This window comes from Bos indicus x Bos taurus, chromosome 4 (genome assembly GCF_003369695.1).
Source record: "Bos indicus x Bos taurus breed Angus x Brahman F1 hybrid chromosome 4, Bos_hybrid_MaternalHap_v2.0, whole genome shotgun sequence".
In the NCBI taxonomy this organism is placed as follows: Eukaryota; Metazoa; Chordata; class Mammalia; order Artiodactyla; family Bovidae; genus Bos; species Bos indicus x Bos taurus.
The window spans coordinates 89,465,150-89,486,906 of NC_040079.1; the positions used below are offsets into that span (position 1 = coordinate 89,465,150).

The window sequence follows — 21,757 nt, forward strand, 5'->3', positions numbered from 1 at the left end:
TCAAAGATTTGCCAAAACAAGAACAAACTCTGACATTTTGACATACTGACATATTCAGAGTTTTACTCCAAAAAGTAATTAATTTGATTTAAAAACTAGAAATATTGTTAAATGATATTTTTCCTGAATTTTCCTCTTGGTTCACTGAAATAAAATTTAAGTGCAAATTTGTTTCCATACATTTGTGTTTAAAATGATAGAATTTTAATACTAAACAAAAATACCTCATATATTTCATTTTACAAAATACATATATATACATATATTTAATTGTAACAAAAGGAAAAAAGATTTCTTAAATATATCATAGTTACCTCTACTCATCACAAACTGCTTATGGGATGAAACATGTTTGCCTTACAGTTTGAAAATTATACACAGTTATCACTGCCAGCTCAGATAGCTGCCAAAGAATCCTTTTAAAAAGCACTGAGAGCTGTCTGAATACTTTCATTTCAACAATTAAGTTTTCTTTGTGACTTGGTTTGAGGGTGGAGTATGAGGAGGTCTGCTAATTTTTTAGGATTACCCCCAAATGGGTTGGTATCCTTAATTACAGGGTAGAGTTAGGGAAACAAGGAAGGTGATGAACAGGTCCACAGGTATAGAATATAATCCCCTTATGTAAATGTGTATATATAAATTGTACATACACAAACTCAAAGACAGACAAAATGAACTCAATCACATCTTTTGAAAATACACACTAAATTTACTCCATTCTCATATACTACAAATTTACTCTGGTATATCAAACTCTTATAAAATGTAAATTAGCATTTAATTCTCTTTGGTACTTTGTTTCTTTAAAACTGAGGTGGGGGGGCACTTTTAAAACTTTTTCATGGTAACAGCTTCCTTGTCCCGAAGGACTTAAATATGATTAACAATCAAACAGTAATTTTGAGTCTAGGTGGAATCTGAATTCTTTCCCCCAAATCCCCATGTTAATTCTGCAACACTGGGCAAGTTCTTTACCATTTCTAAGCCTTAATTTTTCTCATCTCTAAAAAAAGCTATAACCTAAGATTGATACAAAACAAACCTCATGTCGCACAAAGTATAGGTTCCATCAGAAGAGAAGAATATGTCTGTTTTGTTTCCCCAGCACCTAGAACAACGTGCAGTACATGGAGGCAGATACTCCAAGTATCTTGTTTATTATTTATCCACTAAACAACCATAATAAATTTATAGCATCACTCTTGTCAAATGAGTTAATGCTACATAAAAATGACATGCAGAATTATCTGAACAATACACATTCTATACATATAATTCCTATGATCTCTGGGTTTTTTTAAGTTATTTTTTAATGATACTTACTTCAGAAAGTAGATAAACTTGTATCTATACTGACATGTCACATCCTGATCAAGAAGCAAGTCATGAAATATAGGCCTTATGGTATACCTTTCAGTATGCTTGATAACTGTTACTAATTTTGTATTAATATAATTAAATATCAGTGTGTATAAATTAATATAACAGACATTAATTATCAATATATGCTGATATTGGGTTGGTCAAAAAGTTCATTCGAGTTTTCCCGTAACACTGTATGCTGCTGCTGCTGCTAAGTCGCTTCAGTCATGTCCGACTCTTTGCGACCCCATGGACGGCAGCCCATCAGGCTCCCCCGTCCATGGGATTTTCCAGGCAAGAGTACTGGAGTGGGGTGCCAACCTTCTCCAATAACACTGTATAAAAAACACCAAATGAAATTTTGGCCTAACCCGTATTTAATAATATTGCTTAATATAAAACTAACATATTAAATACTAATAGTAATAGTTTACAAATATTAATGAAAATGAAATAAGACTCCTCTATAGCTTATATTCTTAGGATCTGTTTTTCAAAATTCATTCAAAATCAGTTTACGGTACACATATATTTACTAAAGGAAATGTTCTTATTAGTTTCAAATTCCCTATCAACACCAAATACCGTAAAGCAATACATTTTTTAAAATTCTAATTCTCTCCATGGCACATATTTCCTGTGCCCCAAAGGTCGATAAACAGTAGAGGGCTCACCTAGAGATAGAGGCATCAGCGGCGTATCGAACATACTGTAACAATTACAGTAACATAACTTAAAATCATACTGCTTAGCTGTAAAGACAGTCCTGTTCACCTAGAACAGCCTTACGAAGTATTTCACTCACTAGCTGCCTAACATACTGGCTGTATGCCCTTGGCCAAGACACTAACCTCTGATAGCCTTGGTTTCCTGTGCTAAAAACTGAGGTCACCATCATTATCTGCTTCAGAGGACTGCCAAAATCAAATGAGTTAACATACATATAATGCTTAAGCACAGTATCTGACACTTTGAGACAATGAATTGTTTCCACAACTGATTACAGGAAATACACTGCATAGTACATGGGGAGTCTGTGGTGAGAGACAAGTGTAATGGTTACAGTGCCAGGGTTCTAGAGACAAAATGGGTATGGAGATTAGATGACCTTGAGCAAATTGTTTACCACTCTAGGCCTCAGTTCTTACACCTGACAACACTTAACTTTATAGGGTGTTCTAAAGAATAAATGAGTTAATATGTCAAGTGCTGCATACAGTATCTGGGATACTCTTAAACATGCAGTAAATGTGAGTTTAAATATAAAACAAACAATAAGGGTTAAAGAACACTTTTACTTCTTGTTTCATTCATGAAAGGAAACAATTATTTCTTTTCCTATTAGAACATTATAAAAGTGGAAGTTCAGCCCCATATATCATTCAATCTCATAAGCAAGGTATCAAGCCTCATAATACGGACACTGGCTACATATTTGCTGACTGAATTTATGGATGCAGTCTGCCAGCAGGGAGTCCACGAAATGGATGAAAGTCTATCAAGAGGTTACTAAAACCATTTACTGCCCTATCATTAAAATCAATTTAACTACTGACATCCTACCAATGAGGACAAAAGGTGAAATTCTAGAAATAAAAACACAATGTACTTTAACTTTATAAAACTATAAAACAAGTAATCAATAGGATTATTTATAAAATAAATTATTCCTTCAATAAGCATACTGTCATAGTTCATAGTATTTATGACAAATATCTGTCAAATGTCAGAGTTTCAAATTTAAATGTAGATTTAACTATATGGGAAAATGGGTAAGATTTATAAACCACTTTAAGTGTAATTGTTTATCCTATATAAATTCTGTTAGTACATGTCATCATATGTATCTAATCTCTTCCCCTTTCTTCTTCTCCCTCAGGTCCCTGACCTAGACACCCTCAACTGTAACAAGGATTTCCCACCCTCCCGCCCAATCCCACACCAGGCACAGGAGGCACCCACTTACCACAGCACAGATCACTATCTGGTTCCTATACTTCTGTGCAAAAGCAGCTCCGCTTCTGTGAACAAAAAGCTGTGATGACTTGACTCATTATTTACACAACTGGACTAAACTCTCTCGGGCCACCTTATGAAGCACCTACATGATAACTTCTGAGGGACAGAAGCAACCCTGAAACTTTAAATATCTTTGACTTGGCCTTAAAACTTTCCTTACTAAGATTCTCATCTGCAACTGTCTCTCAAAAGAATTAGATGAATGAAACAATTAGATATGCAAGTTCCTCTTTTATTTCGTTTTACTAAGCACTTTTTCTTTTATAATCATAAACTCATTCCTTTTCAAGTATGCATCCTGACTCTCATCCTAAGGATCTATCCATCCCATTATTCTATGAAATCAAAGCTTTCCTCCACCTGTATGCCTTCCCTGAGTTCAGTATCAGGATTGTATGTACGGAGCAATGTTCCCTGATGTGTGAAACAGAAAAAAATCATAGCTCCTGTGGTTTTTACAGGAGGTTTACAATTCAACTTTAATGTATAATAATGTTCCTTTAGCTAAGCCTAAATTCTGCATTGTTTATAGAAGACTCTTTAACTGCATTTCCAACATGAAAAATCCAACATAACTTGAAATGACAGTCCTCATCCCAACCTTGCAAACTTTCCTTTTAAGGTCCTGCTCAGTTGTTAACCCTCTCCATGAAAACACTCCCAGAACTATACAAGCAAGTCTTTCCTTCCTCTGGGCTTCCGGAACACCTCATCGACAGCCTTTACAAACCACGCTGTACTTTAATAAACTATATATTCATCATATTCCATTCAGTCTGAGATGCAAATGATAAGAAAGAAAAACAATTTTGCTAATTAAACTATGACATGCCTTTGATTATGAGGTGCATTTCAATTTCCAAGATGTTAAATTGTTAAAAAAAAAATCACGTCTTCGAAACAAAGTGATTCGGAAGGTTCCACAATAGGGAATATACTGTTAGGGAGGCAAATTTCTCACTTCATCTTTGGTGTCTCAATGTCTATTACCGTACTTAATACAAAATAGAAAAAAGAAACCAGCAAACCTGATGTTTTTACGTAATCCCTTCACACTTATTTCATGTCACCATTCTGTGTATTAAAGAGAGGTTCAACAAACTATCTTTTCTATTAAGCAAGTTCATTGCCATAGCCTTTATCAACACCATTGTGAATTCACTGTTAAATTACCCCAATAACATCCTTTCTTCTAGGCTCCTAATTTCTAACTTCTCCACACTTTTATCTATAGAGAAATGCTCTAACAGCATCATTTGCAAAACTTTCCATTCAATGCCTTCTATCCACTAGGTTCATGTTTTTCAAAATTATTATTACTTTGGCAGAATCTCTTCTTCAAACAAAATGTTAAGTACACAATCCAAAAACACACAGAACTTCTCTGGCTGCAGCAGGGGTGGCAGGCTGTGCACTGGGCGTGCCTGAGCTGTTCTGGGAGGCCACTGTGCCTCTATGAAGCACGCAGATGAGAGAACACAACTCTCTCTGTTAGCTGTAAGCTTCCCTGTGAGGACTTTCCCCTTTTCATTCCAAGTTCAGCTGGCTTAACACATCCTCTCTCTTCACCTTTCTACCCTCGAAGTTTCAAATACTTACTTCCTAAACCAATCTTCACCACAGAAAGCATTCCTTGTTTACTGCAAACCTCTAATCTCACTTGTCTCTGAACTCTCCCAGTCGTTCCCCTTACCTCAAAACCCAGCAGTTAAGGGTAAACTCTCATATACAACTGCAGCAGTCATATAATAGTTTCATGTATCTAAGCCTTATCTCCCTAACATAAGTACCCTTTAAGACAAGTACTTTCAGAGCTTGCAGAGACAGCATGCAGCACACATTTAGTTCTTACTACACTGAAATACACTGCTTCTTTTCCACCTGCACATACACCCTTCCCCATATCCTTAGTTGCACTTCACCATGGCTTTCAGATACCCCTTTTATACATATCTCTCTTTTAATTCTGATCTTTTTAAAATATTTTTTAATTGATTGAAGGTTGCTTTATAATATTGGTTTGATTTGTCATAAATCAATATGAATTAGCCATAGGTGTACATATGCCCCCTCCCTCTTGAATCTCCCTTCTACCTCCCGTCCATTCCCACACCTCTAGTTTATTACAGAGCTCCAGTTTGAGGTCCCTGAGTCATACAGCAAATTCCCATTGGTTATCTACTTCTAATCTTTAATTCAAGCTAATATCCATATTGAAAACTACTTATTTTCCAACTTTACTATCTCATATTCTTCTGGTGGGTGAGAGTTGCTATGTATTGGTTTTTTACTAGGCTACCAACTTCCATACACGGTTTTCTTTACAATATCCAAACCCTTCTTATACACTTTATCTGATCTGATCTTTGCACATCTATGAGGTAAAAAGGGAAGGAATTAATTACACTATTTTACAAATGAAAAAAAGGATTAATGCTCCAATTATAACATGTTTGCCCTGGATGGAACAGCTAACAGAGAGCAGTGCCTACCAATAAAAAAGTTCTACTTCCCAATCCTGTTGTATTATATGTTTTAAAATATCATTTTCTACTGCTGCCTGAACATCCCCACAAGTAGGCTGTGAGTACTGCACCCAGGCAGTCAGGTGTACCAATGTGATAAGGGTGGCTACTGCCATGAGGTTCCCCCCTACCTTCCCCTGTGACTGAGCAACATTTAACCACACCAATGAAATCCCCTCACACCCTGATCCCCCAATAAAGGCATCTGCCTATGGGTTCTTGTCCTCTCTGCTCCCCACCTCCTAGTTTGAGCCAGCTTCCTTGACATCACCTCCCATGTGATTCTTTCTCAGTGCACACTGACTGTTTCTCTAGGACCTGTGTGTATAATAAACTTTTTTTCCTGGGCCTCTCTTGTGCCTCTTCTGGCTGCAAATGACTGATGATCACCTAAAAGAACAAAATACCTGTGATCTAGGAAGCCTCTCAGTACATGTATCTGCAGTAACAATAAACCTACTACCTGAACTACACCTCTGATCAAGTCCAGATAGTCTCCACTTATAACTTTATTGGGGCTTCCATGGTGGCACAGACAGTAAAGAGTCTGCCTGCAACATGCAAGACTTGGGTTCTATTACTTGGTTGGGAAGATCCCCTGGAGAAGGGAATGGCTACCCCTCCAGTGTTCTTGGGCTTCCCTTGTGGCTCAGCTGGTAAAGAAACCGCCTGCAGAGAGGGAGACCTGGGTTCTATCCCTTGTTCGGGAAGATTCCCCCGGAGAAGGGAATGGCTACCCACTCCAGTATTCTTGCCTGGAAAATCCCATGGATAGAGGCACCAGTCCATGGGGATGCAAAGAGTCGGACACAACTCAGTGACTAACAACACACCTAACTTTACTACCACGCCTAAGGCAAAGAGAACCTTCATCTATCTCAATTACTGCTTTTTCTATTCCAAAGGGTCTAGGGCCTCAAGAGGTTTTTAAGCACCTTTGAGCTAAATATTCTAAGCCAGAAAGAAAGACCTACTGGGTTTGCTCACTACACAGAGCACATTAACAGACTGGAAGTTCTAAGTACTTCCCACAGTTTAAACTATATCAGGATCCTAGATTTTCCAACTGCTCTCCAAGTCCACTCAAGAAAAAGTAATCCCACTGTTCATACTAAAGTGACATTATCAGATATATGACTATGGTTAAAGTACTGAGATAAAATATCCTAACTATAAATTCAATGTTGGGCACATCAGTGTATGCTTAAAACCCTAATGCTTTGGTGGTCACCTAACAGAAGTACAAATAACAGGAAAATGGCATCTAAGGCCACAAGCATTAAGTCTAACAAATAATGAAGAACAGAAAACTATTAATTTATGAACTAAAGCATTACATTACTTAATAGGAATCATCTTAATCACACTGCCTTTGTAATAAGAAAAATGGTAAACGTGACTCTCAACCCCTACCTCCCCCAACGAAATCCCTACTTAATCAATCACGTAAGCTTAACAAGACTTATAGAGAGCTCTCACCACATGCTGGATCTAAGTACCCAGAATAGACTATGTACTCAAATATTCATAGAATCCTAAATTTTAGAATTAGAAAACTCACAGATTATCTAGTCAAACTTTCTATACAATATAAGAAATTCTTCTATATTTTAGGGTCTCTGATAGATGGGCACCCAGCCTCTAACACTAGGAAGATCACCACTTCATGAAACAAACTATTCCATTACCACACAGGGTTGTGTTATGTGTGAAAGTCACTCAGTCATGTCTGACTGTTTGTAACTCCATGGACTATACAGTCCATGAAATTCTCCAGGCAGGTATACTGAAGTGGGTAGCATTTCCCTTCTCCAGGGGATCTTCCCAACCCAGGGATGGAACCCAGGTCTCCTGCACTGCAGGCGGGTATCTGTATATACATATACTGATTCTACTGGTGTCCCAGGGACAGAACATAACAGAACACAATTAAAAACGCTTTTCACGTATCTAAAGAAGGTGTCACACTTTCTCTTTTCATTTAATAATAATCCTCCCTCTCTGATTATTGTTAGTATGAAATGCTTTCCACACTTTTCAACCTGGGAACCTTCTTGATATGCTTGCCAGTTTGTCACTGTCCCATTTAAAATGTGCCACATCCAACATCGCATATGGTCTGATAAGGACAAAATACAGGAGCTTCACTAACTCTTAGTTTGTGGTAAGCCGATAAGTCATCTCCATATGTCCTGCTACCACACCACTTTTCCACCTTGTAGGTATAAAATCATGCCCCCCACCCGTCAACTTTAAATAGAGGATCCTAACTGTTACATTTCCAAATTTGCTGGCATATTGAGGGCAGCACTTTCACAGTATCATCTTTCAGGATTTGAAATAGCTCAACTGGAATTCCATCATCTCCACTAGCTTTGTTCGTACTGATGCTTTCTAAGGCCCCCTTGACTCACATTCCAGAATGTCTGGCTCTAGGTGAGTGATCACACCACAGTGATTATCTGGGTCGTGAAGATCTTTTTTGTACAGTTCTTCTGTGTATTCTTGCCACCTCTTCTTAATATCTTCTGCTTCTGTTAGGTCCCTACCATTTCTGTCCTTTATTGAGCCCAACTTTGCATGAAATGTTCCCTTGGTATCTCTAATTTTCTTGACGAGATCTCTAGTCTTTCCCATTCTGTTGTTTTCCTCTATTTCTTTGCATTGATCACTGAGGAAGGCTTTCTTATCTCTCCTTTCTATTCTTTGAAAGATGATGCTGTGAAAGTGCTGCACTCAATATGCCAGCAAATTTGGAAAACTCAGCAGTGGCCATAGGACTGGAAAAGGTCAGTTTTCATTCCAAGCCCAAAGAAAAGGCAATGCCAAAGAATGCTCTAACTACCGCACAATTGCACTCATCTCACACGCTAGTAAAGCAATGCTCAAAATTCTCCAAGCCAGGCTTCCGCAACACGTGAATCGTGAACTTCCAGATGTTCAAGCTGGTTTTAGGAAAGGCAGAGGAACCAGAGATCAAATTGCCAACATCTACTGGATCATCATAAAAAAGCGTTCCAGAAAAACATCTATTTCTGCTTTATTGACTATGCCAAAGCCTTTGACTGTGCGGATCACAATAAACTGTGGAAAATTCTTCAAGAGATGGGAACACCAGACCACCTGACCCGCCTCTTGAGAAACCTATATGCAGGTCAGGAAGCAACAGTTAGAACTGGACATGGAACAACAGACTGGTTCCAAATAGGAAAACGAGTACGTCTAGGCTGTATATTGTCACCCTGCTTATTTCACTTCTATGCAGAGTACATCATGAGAAACACTGGGCTGGAAGAAGCAAAGCTGGAATCAAGATTGCCAGGAGAAATATCAATAACCTCAGATATGCAGAGGATACCACCCTTATGGCAGAAAGTGAAGAGGAACTAAAAAGCCTCTTGATGAGAGTGAAAGAGGAGAGTGAAAAAGTTGGCTTAAAACTCAGCATTCAGAAAACTAAGATCATGACATCTGGTCCCATCACTTCATGGGAAATAGATGGGAAAACAGTGTCAGACTTTATGTTTTTGGGCTCCGAAATCACTAAAGATGGTGATTTCAGCCATGCAATTAAAAGACGCTTACTCCTTGGAAGGAAAAGTCATGACCAACCTAGATAGCGTATTCAAAAGCAGAGACATTGCTTTGCCAACAAAGGTCTGTCTAGTAAAGGCTATGGTTGTTCCAATGGTCATGTACGGATGTGAGAGTTGGACTGTGAAGAAAGCTGAGTGCTGAAGAATTGATGCTTTCAACTGTGGTGTTGGAGAAGACTCTTGAGAGTCCCTTGGACTGCAAGGAGATCCAACTAGTCCATCCTAAAGGAGATCAGTCCTGGGTGTTCATTGGAAGGACTGATGCTGAAGCTGAAACTCCAGTACTTTGGCCACCTCATGGGAAGAGTTCTAATTGGAAAAGACCCTGATGCTGGGAGGGACTGGGGGCAGAAGGAGAAGGGGACGACAGATGATGAGATGGCTGGATGGCATCAGTGACTCAATGGACATGAGTTTGGGTGAACTATGGGGGTTGGTGATGGACAGGGAGGCCTGGTGTGCTGCGACTCATGGGGTCGCAAAGAGTCGGACACTACTGAGCGACTGAACTGAACTGTTACATTTTCGTTGCTAGTTCTGGTTCAGCATTCTGGTCCAGCATTCTGGTCTAGTAAGAGCACCATCTTAAAGGAAATCAGTCCTGAATATTCACTGGAAGGACTGATGCTGAAGCTGAAACTCCAATACTTTGGCCACCTGATGTGAAGAACTGACTCATTTGGAAAGACCCTGATGCTGTGAAAGATTGAGGGCAGGAAAAGGGGACAACAGAGGATGAGATGAGTGGATAGCATCACTGACTCAATGGACATGAGTTTGAGTAAACTCCAGGTGTTGGTGATGGACAGATAAGCCTGGCGTGCTGGAGTCCATGGGGTTGCAAAGAGTCGGACACAACTGAGCAACTGAACTGATCTGAAGATCACTTGGCATCTCCATTCTATGCCCTCTCATAATTATTAGCAATACCCCCTAGCTTGGTCTCATCTCTGAATTCAGTAATCCTTAGGTATGAAATTTGAAAAAAAAAAGTTCAACAGGACTGTATCAAGTATAGAATCCTATGCCACAATACCAGAGACCTTTACTGAGGAACACAGCCAACATTTTTTCACATAATAATCAGGTACAAGCCTTTAAAGAAATCATGACTATCAATGCTGAAATCAAGATACACTGTGTTGATGTTATTTCCTTTGTATACTCATCCAGAAATTCTAAAGCATGAATTTGTGAACCTAGTTCTTTGGCGAACCCATACTGGCTCCCAATGATTTCTGAATTCTTTTCAATATTCAGAAAGCAACTATTCCATAATTCATTAAAGGACTCTGTTATGGGCAGTTATCAAGCTCATCTGTCTATTGTGTGGGGTGTTTTCAAAAAGTGAGGCGCTTATTCATGCTCAACGTTTCCATGATGTGTAACTTTTAAGTTATTGATATGGCCTGAGATGAAGCCTGAAAGTTCCTTCTGACCTTAGGATAGCATTCATCTGGATCATACGGATTTCCAAAGAGAAACTAAACGTCTCCTATCTCCTCACTTACCTTGAATAAATATCTCAGAGTGACTTACAGCTCTAGTCATTTCCACTGGAACTGCATTTTCCTCACTGGTTAATAGAAGCCAGGTGGATGGAGAAGCTCTGCCTCTGCTTATTACACCAGTTTGGTCAAGCAACGACTGTGTGCTACACAGCAGGTTATCATCAGTTATCTCTTTTATATATACTATTTCATATATATCTGTATGTATATGTCAATTCCAAGCTCCCAATTTATCCTTCCCCCACTTTACCCCATGGTAGCCATACGTTTCTTTTCCACATCATTTGTACTGTCTTTCAGATTCCATATGAGATTATCTGTAAAATAAGCACAATAATCTCAACAATACTGTGGGATATACTGATATAATATAAATACCTAGCATCTATCACATACTAGGAAAACAATGTTTGTTTCCCTCCTCAAATCTCATTTCAAAAAAAAAATTCTAACTAGAGTTAGAACTTTCTTATCTACATATAGCATTTACTAATCTCTTTAGTTCTGAAATTGCTCTTCCAAGAAGGGACAAAAAATTACTACTGAGGTTTCACCATTAAAAACAACAACAAAGAGACAGAGAATTGTGTTTTTCACCAATGCTGCATTCAATATATTAACACTGAATATCAGGGATAATAGACACAGTCTATGTAGAAGAAGACAAGGCAAGCTGGATACTCTCCCTTTATGGTCCCTAAACCTCAGTTGCATTTACTCATTACCAAGCAAAAGATTCTGGAGAAGGCAATGGCACCCCACTCCAGTACTCTTGCCTGGAAAATCCCATGGATGGAGAAGCCTGGTAGGCTGTAGTCCACGGGGTCGCTAAGAGTCGGACACGACTGAGCAACTTCCCTTTCACTTTTCACTTTCATGCATTGGAGGAGGAAATGGCAACCCACTCCAGTGTTCTTGCCTGGAGAATCCCAGGGTTGGGGGAGCCTGGTGGGCTTCCGTCTATGGGGTCGCACAGAGTCAGACACGACTGAAGCGACTTAGCAGCAGCAGCAACCAAAAGATTCGGTTAACAAAGGCAGAAATACAGGAGAAAGACAACTCAAGCAGAAGCCAAGGTTCTAGTCCTCACTTTGCCACAAAATACAAGAAAATCACTTAAGCTTTCTAAACTTCAGGCTCTTTTGTTCTAAAATACTGCTGGGGGATGCGGGAGGAGGAAGAATGCTCAGTTATCTTTAGGTTACCTGTGTTAACTACAGCTTTAGTACGGCTTTATCTCACCACACATACTTACACTAGCAACAGGTTTCCTTTGCCACAACTTGCTCATTCACTAGGTAACAAAATGACAAGCATAAGGAGTATTCAATCTTACTCATCCCTAGATCAGAAGAGTACAGGAGAGCCCACATGGACATCTGGATATGGTCTGATATCAGGCCAGGTTGCCCCTTTTACTGTCAATTCTTACTACGTCATCCCTAAAACTATGCAACATAGCACTGCAAAATCTCTGACCCATGTTTCTGCTTTCACTTATAACAGTAAAAACACAAAATTCCTTTATAAATAGACTTTAACAGCAAAAATGAAAGGGCAGCAATAATCTTAAAGACCATTTCAAGCTAAAAGTTTATCATTTGCAAATCTGTGTTATTTGTACAACTTTCCCCCATCTTTTTGCTTAATCAAACTTCCTTTCTTTCTCTTCAACTTGCTTTTATGCCAGCTCCAATATTTAAGTATTACTTGTTATATATTCCCTGATTTAGATCTGAAAAGCAAATGATTAACACTCTATTTTCCCTCACTCTATTGTCTTGAAATCCCTCCCAAAGATGCCCTTTTAAAAAATTAATGTGGCTCTACACGAGTATTTTATCTTCCATGAAAAACTTAAAAATAGGCAACGATATTGTTATGTCATCATCAACAGATCTTAAAGGTCATGCTATACATCTTATAATGGGTAAAACCAACTTGGTAGTTCAGAATCCAAATCACTTGTACAGGGCACAAGATGTAAGTTTCTTAATGAATGCCAATCTATAACAAAGAGTATTAGAAGATTTTACAAAAAGAAAATTACAGGAATAAATATGACTTCTCTGAAAAAGGAAATAACTAAACACAGGAGACATATGCATACAAATAGATACATATATGTTTATATATGTACATATACATATGTGTATATATGTGCATAACATATGTGTATACATTATTTAAGATGCCTACTAGGGAAATCCAATCTAATATATCATATGGCAGAGGAAAACCATATTTGTATTAAATGTCTAGTCAATTTTCTACTTTTACTAGCTCTGGAAAAAGGTTTGGTGTAAGAAGTTGATTCTACTGGATTAAACTAGGTCTTTGAATTAAATATAAATGTCAACTATTTTGTTTGGCCTCTATTTTCACCAACAATGACTCTATTTTCACCAAAACTGACTCTTCCATTTCAGGTTCTGTTAATCCCAAGGTTTTTTATTTTAAATCTCCAAAGAAGTAAAGGAAGATAAAGAGAGTTCTTGAAGTGACAGCATTTCCTGTCTGAACTCCCTTTATGCAAGAATATGCACAGAAATTTTAATTTCTACTAAAACTGACAAAGAAGTATCCATCTATCAAGCAAAAGCATGATCTATTACCATATATGATCAGGGCCAAAAATAAATCAAATTGCTGGCCAGTGCAAGTTAATTACTAATGAAATCAATGATCCCTACATGTTCTAAATTACTTAAAGAGAAATAACTCCTGAAGTTCATTTTATCAGGACACTTTGGCTACCAGAACACACTGCAAAGCAGGTAGTTCTTTTTTGAGGAAAACATCATCCATTATCCTCACTTAGTTAAAACAAAGGATATTCTTAAGCCAGCAGCATAACTAGTTCTTACTGTTGTTTTAGTTGCTAAGCTGTGTCCCACTCTGCGATGCCATGGACTGCAGCCCACCAGACTCCTGTGTTCATGGGACTCCCCCAGCAAGAAGACTAGAGTGGGTTGCCATTTCCTTCTCCAGGTGATATTCCCAACCCAAGGACTGAACCCAGGTCTCCTGTGTTGGCAGGCGGATTCTTTACCATTGAGCCTGAGAATCCCATGATTAGTTATTATATTTGCTCTTAACTTTTTTAAGAGGATTTCTCATCTTCTTCAAACTCCAAACTCTAACAAGGAAACAATACGGTTCATAGTAAGAGCACAAATATTTAGTTCCTACTGCAATTCTAGCTAGATGCTCAACCTGGAACTCAGGATTCAAGCTGAGACCAAATCACAGAAACACAAACTGAATAATTATCAAGGAAAGAAGCTCCTGTAGGGTATTATTAACATTGCTATTTCATAAAATCAAGTATGAAGCTCCTCAGCTTCAAATACTAGTTTCATTCGATTTATCTTGAATAATGTTTTTTAAAATTTTTCTGTCATATCATCCAGAACCTTTCCTATACTTTCTGAAGAACATCAGGATGGATGGTGGAGAACTCTTAGCCCCTTGTCTCGAGCTAGCCAATACATTCTGTCAAAGCTAAATCATTTTTTCAAGTCCTGGTAATAGCTGTTATGAATATTAAGAACAAAAATTTCCCATAAATTAAACAATACCACTGGAGGGGGGAGGGGCATGAAATAATCAAAAAGTACTAAAAAGCAAATGAGAACACAAAGTAAAAATCTGAACTTTCAGGACTCATTTATAGACGGGGAAATATCAGGTTCTTGCTGCTCATTCTCCCCTTTCCAGAGACAGGAAAGTACCTGGTGTACCACTCTTAATGTCTTAAATGCTCCAAGTCAAAACGAATGAAAACAGCCAATTCCTTAGCTTCATTAAAACCACTCCAGGGCTTCCCTGGTGGTTAAGCAGTAAAGAATCCGCCTGCGATGTAGGAGACACGGGTTCAATCCCTGGCCCGGGAGAATCCCACGTGCTACAGAGCAACTACTGCACCCGCAGTCTAGAGCCCAGGGGCCTCCGCTACTGAAGTCTGCGAGCCCAGAGCCCATGCTCCACAATGAGAAAAGCTACCGCAATGAGAAGCCAGAGCACTCTAACTAGAGAGCAGCCTCCCACCCCCACCAGAGAGGCCTGCTTGCAGCAACGAAGACGCAGCAGAGTTAAAAATAAATAAAATTATAAAGAAAATAAAAAATGAAGCCACTCCAGGGTGCCACTCCCAATTCTAAATTGCTATCTTCTCTATCACCATTTATACCTTAATTCAGCAAACGTCTGTCAAACACCTATTATGCTAGGAAGTAAAGCAAAATCTGCAAACAAGACTCAGATTAACTGCACAGACTTGTTAAAAATCAGCATACATTTCTGGTCTTTATAGTATGGCTATCTTAGAACAACACAGCATAACTATTAAAAATTAACAAAATTTAAGACACTTGATTTTAGGAGAAAAAAATCCAACTACATAAAGCTCAAATTTTCTCATACAGATAAATGTCCTTCAAATCATATAAACTCTTTAAATAAAAAAATTACCCCAGAAAATGCAAGATTAAACACACCTACTAAGAGTGCTCAACACAGAGCTAGTTAATGTTTGTGGAATAAAAATTATGAATTGTACTTGCCACAGAAATCTATTCTCTGAGCCACTTATGAACTAGGCTCGAAACCCATCTCCTCCATATTTTGCCTTATCAGTAGTTCACGGCTGACAACTTGATCCCTGGTTCTCAAACTTTAATGAGATTTACAACCACCTGGAAAGTTTGTTTGAAATCCTTGATCATACTCCCTAAAAATTACAGTTCCAGAAAACACATTCTGCATTTACAATAATGTATCATTCAAGTGGGCTTCCCTGGTGGCTCAGATGGTAAAGAATGTGCCTGCAATGCAGGAAACCTGGGTTCGATCCCTGGGTTGGGAATGATCCCTGGAAGAGAGCATGGCAACCCACTTCAGTATTCTTGCCTGGAGAATCCCCGTGGATAGAGGAACCTGGCAGGCTACAGACCATGGGGTTGCAAAGAGTAGACAAGACTGAGTGACTAAGCACAGCACAGCAAGTGAATCTGAGGCGGTCAGAAGATCCTACTCTCAGTTATGCTGGTTTACCTTCACAAGAGGCAAAGAAAAAACTCTGGGTCCTAATTGGTATCAATGAGGGAAGAGAAAAACTGAACATTTCTAGCCAGAACTAAAAATTATTCAATTCTCTTAATTAAGCATAATTCACGAACTATATGCTTAATAGGCAAGATGAAATATAACTGAAACAACCTTTGCTTTGACAATACAAATTGTTATTCAACCCACCCAAAACAAACATTTTTCTGAAATAACGTATTGTCAATGTTCAGAAAAAGAGTAGAAACAAAGGAAGCTGAGGACTATAATCCATAGAAACAGGCATGAAATTGTGCTGTAGTAGTTTTAGGGGGAAACGTACCACACTCAAAACACTCTGTGATTAGTTACTGTTCTGTCAATATAAAAGCCACTAGTCATGTGTTACTACTTAAATTAAAATTAAATAAAGTCAAGTAAAATTAAAAATTCTTCTACCGCATTAGTCATAATATAAATACTCAATAGCCATATGTGGCTAGTGGCTAAATACTGGATAGAAGAGATATAGAACGTTTCCCTCGTCACAGAAAATTCTCTTGGATAACTCCGGCTTAGAGTTAAAGGGTATCTAAATAAAACATGTAACCTCCATTCTCCTGAATCAGAGAGCTCTATCTGACAACTTCTAAATTTTAAATATATAATTCTACTTTAGATAGTGACTGTAAAACAAGAACCCTAGCATAATTTATCTGCAACTTGTTTCAAGAAAAGTTATTCAAAAGTGGTATGTTTATTATTTCTGATTCTCAAAATATAAATAATTTAACTAAAGAGGTCTTAAGTATCAGACACCAAAACCACAACTAGGTTTTCATAATCAAATGAAAAGTGTTTAATTACTAGAAAACAAAAGGCATTAGGTGAAAAAGACTGATCCCAAAAGATTGAAACACTTAATAAGACTGGTTTTCCAACTACTTCAAAAGTTTCTATTCACATATGTAACAAATAACTACTTTATAACTGGTTCTAAAATGACCTTACAACAAATTCAAATTAGTGACATTTTACTGTCTGTAGTTTTAATTGCTTTCCACCAATTTCACACTAAAAACTCCTATAAATAATTTAACCACCGTAGATTTTACTTAAAGGTAATTTTATAGGGGACTATTCACTTAAAAGTCCTGAGCAAATCTTGGTTTTTGCAGAAAAGTAGACAAAAAAGTTAATGAAACAATTTGCAACTCAAAATAATCTCTCTCAACTGCACGAACATCTAGTTTTGTATAATAAAATGCACAAGCACGGGCAACAAGATGCAGAAGCGTGAGTAACAGAATTCAAACTGCAGCAGATCTGTAACTGTATTATTTCAGCTTTAAATCAACTTTCCCTTAAATAAGACATAAACATCACTTTGACTAGGGTTCTTTCAGAAAAGCTCAAGTATACATAAATTTGATCCCTAAATTACAAAAAAAAAAAAAAAGATTCTTATCCAAAAGTGCTCTGCAGAAAACAAAGTTTAGAAAACTTAACACATAAAACCTAACGCTAAATACTGTAAACATAAATGGGTCATATTGATGGTAGTGAGTCTAATATTCCTGTGTACTTTAGCTTCTTTATGATCATCTGCTTACTTACAGGTTTACATCAAATCTAAGAGTCAGCAAAGGAAAGCAGTAACTTGTTACTAAAAGCAGTATAAGAGGATCTTTAAAGATAAAGACTGTATAGTAACTTACCTGCCACACTGGTGATTGTAACTGGAACTCCTTGCACTTGAACGCCCGCAGCACCCAGGTTGGCAACACTCACTGTCTGAAGGTTAGGCACTGATGCAAGCTGGGCAGTATTCAAAGTTATTGGGGCACCAGCAACAGCCACAGGAGCAATCTGAGCAAGGGTTGTGCCACCACTTGAAGACACTGGGGTGATGGTTAATTGCTGGGATAACCCAGCATTCTGAACTTGCAAATTTGAAAGACTCTGAATATTCTGAACCTGTACAGTTTGCCAGCTGATTTGCCCTGAAGGTGTTAAAGTTGGAGCCCTGATAAGCACCTGAGTCGGATTTACTGCTTGAAGTTGAACATTCTGCAAAGGCTGCTGCTGGATGGTCTGAATCGTCTGCCCTGACTGGAGCTGAAAAGACTGGGGTGGAATAGCTTGAATTATCTGTTGCTGAGGCTGCTGGATCTGGATCTGTTGCAAGATAGGCTGGCCTACAATTTGCACCTGCTGAAGAGAATTTGATTGATCCTGTGTATTCTGTATTCCATTAGACTGAAGCTGACTGGAGCTCTGGGCTTCAGACTCTGTAGCAGCAGGTGTCTGAGAATCTTCAATGGTGCGTTCAGAACTACTGGCTGATGTGCTTGCATACTGGCCCGTATCTGCTGAACTTACTAACGTGTCACTGCTGGTCAGAGATGTTGATGCAGTGGTTGTACAGGTAGTGGAGGAGGAGGGAGATTCCGGCATACTGGCAGAAGCAGTGGTGGTGGTAGGTGTGGAAGCTAACTGACTCCCATTGGAAGTCCCACTCTCAGTAGTAGTAGCAGGCTGGCCAACCTGTGCAGTTCCTCCTCCAGCAGCCACACTGTTTATCACTGGCAAAGCTAAAGTCACTCCTCCAATGTTAATTGGTAGGGTTGTTACAACTTGAGCCTGAGTACCAGGAAGGGTCTGTAACTGCAGTGGTATTGAAACACCAGGTCTAATTTGGACTGGAACTGTCTGATTTGCCAGGTTTTGAGCAAGAATATTCCCAGAAGCTGTCCTGTTAGCAGCTGTGAGTATAGCTTGATTATTACCTGCAGAAATAAGCTGAATTTGACCCTGCAAATCCTGTAGAGATGAACTACTAGTTGGATTGATTTGAATTTGCTGACCTTCCACTGTTTGAAGTTGTGGAATCACTTGGTACTGTACACTACCACTTGGATTTTGTACTTGTATGACTTGAAACTGACCAGGGGAAGAAGAATTACCTGATTTAGTTTTTGTGGGAGATGCACTCCCATTATTACTGGTGGAAGAACTAGATGAACTAGAAGCTGGTTGAGAAATGTTATTTTCTTTTGAAGCAGGAGGAGTGGAGGCAACAAGTTGCCAAGCATTCCCAGCAAGTTGTGTTGTTACCAGTTCTAGCTGTTGTGGTTGATTTTGAAGCTGCACCAATCCTTGGCTTGGATCTATAATAATTTGTTGTTGTCCAGTTGCTTGATTTTCACCAGGAGTCCCTATTTTGCTGCAAGTAGCTGCCAGTAAAGCCAGAGGAGAGGGCTGAGAGTCCTACCCAAAATGGGATAGTAAAAGGGAGAGGGGAAAAAAAAGTGGGAGGATTTAGTGAAGGCCAGTAGTTGGGAGGGGTTTGTTTATTTATTTATTTATTTATTTATTTATTTTGACAGCTCTACATTTCAGAACTTACTCAGGAAAAGGAAGAAATCTAAATATTAACAAAAGCAATAAGATACAGGAATAAGGAAGCAGGTCCCACAATATAAACTATAAATAACAAGAAATTTCTAACAAACTTTCTTGAAGTGTTATTTTACTAAACTCAAAACGCCCTTGGGAAAACACACACCTTTCTCTTATAGTCTGAGTTCCTGGTGGAATTTTAACCACGATATCCCAAACACGTGAAATCCGTATGAATTTACAATTTAACTTCCTTACTCTCAGAAAGATGCTTTGAGTGGACAAACATTTTTGTTCTGTTCTTCACTTCTGGGCATTTAAAGGGCATAACTCCCTCTTTCCCCTTACGTTTCGTGATGCCTTTTTTTTTTTTTTTTTTTTTTAATGTTTGCCTTTACCTGGGAGCCTGAGGTTTTGGGTTTTTTATTGTTATTCTCTGGCTCAGAGGTTTTCCCTCCTTCTGTAGCCATCGCCGCTGCCTGTGCCGCCTCCTCCTCCTCCTCCTTCTTCTGATCTGCAACAAACCCCCCCCCCCGTACACGACAACAGGTTATTAGGATTATTATTATTCGTCTTCCCCTTCCCCTCTCCTCCCCCTCCCCCCGAACATTAATCTCCATAAACCCGCGATCCACGCACACCGGCAGGGGGTGGGGGAGAAGGAGGGAAGGGAGGTGGGGGATATCACTAAACGTGGTTTGAAACCCGACCCATCGGCTCCAGAGCAACACCCAGAAGGTTGTTCTCTCTTAGACATTAAGACAAAACACAACCCTCCTTCCCTCCCCTTGATTCCCTCCCTCCCTCTCCTCCTCCCCTTAAAGCATCTCAGCGGCCCCGGGGGAGGGGGGAGAACCGAGCAGGGTCTGGGGAGGGAGGGAGGGAGGGAGGTGGTGAAGGAGACCGAGGGGGGTGGAGAATACGTACCGCTCATCCCGCATTAACAGGACAAACCCTCAGACGGAGACACTGGGATAGAGGTGGGTGGGGGTGGGGGCGAGGCGGGAGGAGAGGCCGGTCCCGCCCGCCCGCGGTGGCTCGGAGGAGGCTGTAGCTGGCACAGGCTCTGCCTCTTTTTCCGCGAATGGCCGCCGCTGGGCTGTGGCGTAGCAGCTCCTCTCTCCGCCCGAGCCCTGCTGACTCGCCCTTGATTGACAGCGGCGGCGCACGGCGCGGGCGTCGGTGCGGGCCGGGGGCGGGGCCAGGGCGGCGCAAGCAGGGCCGACTCCCCACCCCCCTCGGCCTCTCTCTGCCAGAGCCGCCGACTCTCCACCCCTTCCCCCAGCGGATTGGCCGCCGACCTGCCGGGGGCCGGGGCGTTGGGGCCGCCTTCTCTCCACCCCCTTTCTGGGGGTTATTCTTTCAGCAGCGTTTCTTTTCCTCCCGTGGCTCTTCTGGTGCTTGTTCTCTCGGCGTTCTAGCTCAGGCTCACTGCCGGTAGGCCTTTCATACAGCCAAACTTGTTGTCTCAGGATATCCCGCCCCCTACTCATTTCCCAGCGCCCTCCCCTCAAAAGCCGGCTGCAGCATCCTTCGGAATTGTCACTAAAGAAAAAAAGCAAGGCTCTCATTCAAGAAAGGCGAGAAGAGAGGACAGTGGGGCGCGCGAGCCACCGAAGTCTAGGCACAACGGGTGAACTGCCCGCTGCCCCCGCGCAGGGAGCATGGCTTTCCTGAGGCGCATCCGGACCCGGGCGCCCTTTTTCCCTGGCTCGGTCCCCATTGGTTGAGCGGCTGGGTGACGCGCGCTGAGTGGTGGGAGAAGTGGGGCGGGGCACTACCGCAAAGGCTGTCGGCCCTTGTAGTTTCCGGTGGCCGCGACGGCCCCTCCAAGACACCGCCTTCCTTCCCGCCCCCGACTGAGGCCGGGCCGCGGAGCGGAAAGCTGCCCGAGGGGGCGGTGGCAGCAGGGCGTGGCCGGGGCCGAGTGGGAGTTGAACTGAGCGAGGGGGAGGGGGAAGGGGTGTTGTTTGCCTGGGCCTATCCGCCGCGAAGGGCTGCCCAAACCACCTCTGCCGCCGCCTCCTCGGCTTCAAGCCGCTCCCCGCGGGGCGAGCTCACACCCGGAGCGCTCGGCGATTGAGCGGGCGGCGGCGTGGGGAGGCGGGGTTTGCTGTCCTCCGGGTTTGAATGAACCCGGCTTCTTGGAGCTGCGCCTTCGCCTTTCCTTTCTTTGGTCACCTCCCTAACTCAGGCCCCGCGAGTCAGATCCGAGGCCTGCTTTCCCTAGGAGAAAGATCTTCCATTTTGTTGTCTCTGGCTGGTTGCTGGAGGAAAGCAAAGACCCTCCCTT

The 21,757-nt window shown here is 40.6% G+C and overlaps 1 protein-coding gene across 2 annotated transcripts in view; it reads right to left on the reverse strand.

Annotated features, from left to right (window-relative positions):
- The window catches only part of SP4 (Sp4 transcription factor), an 82,288-nt gene extending 61,686 nt beyond the window's left edge, over positions 1–20,602 (reverse strand). Inside the window, exons 1-3 of one of the 2 annotated variants that reach the window (XM_027539956.1) lie at positions 20,392–20,602; positions 19,863–19,978; positions 17,781–19,332 (exon numbers count right to left, since the gene is read on the reverse strand). In XM_027539956.1, the coding sequence (XP_027395757.1) occupies positions 17,781–19,332; positions 19,863–19,978; positions 20,392–20,398 (1,675 nt within the window). In that variant the 5' untranslated portion in view covers positions 20,399–20,602. The remainder of the gene's footprint in view (positions 1–17,780; positions 19,333–19,862; positions 19,979–20,391) is intronic. The other variant, XM_027539957.1, reaches the window with a different exon arrangement.
- Positions 20,603–21,757: the final 1,155 nt, after the last annotated feature.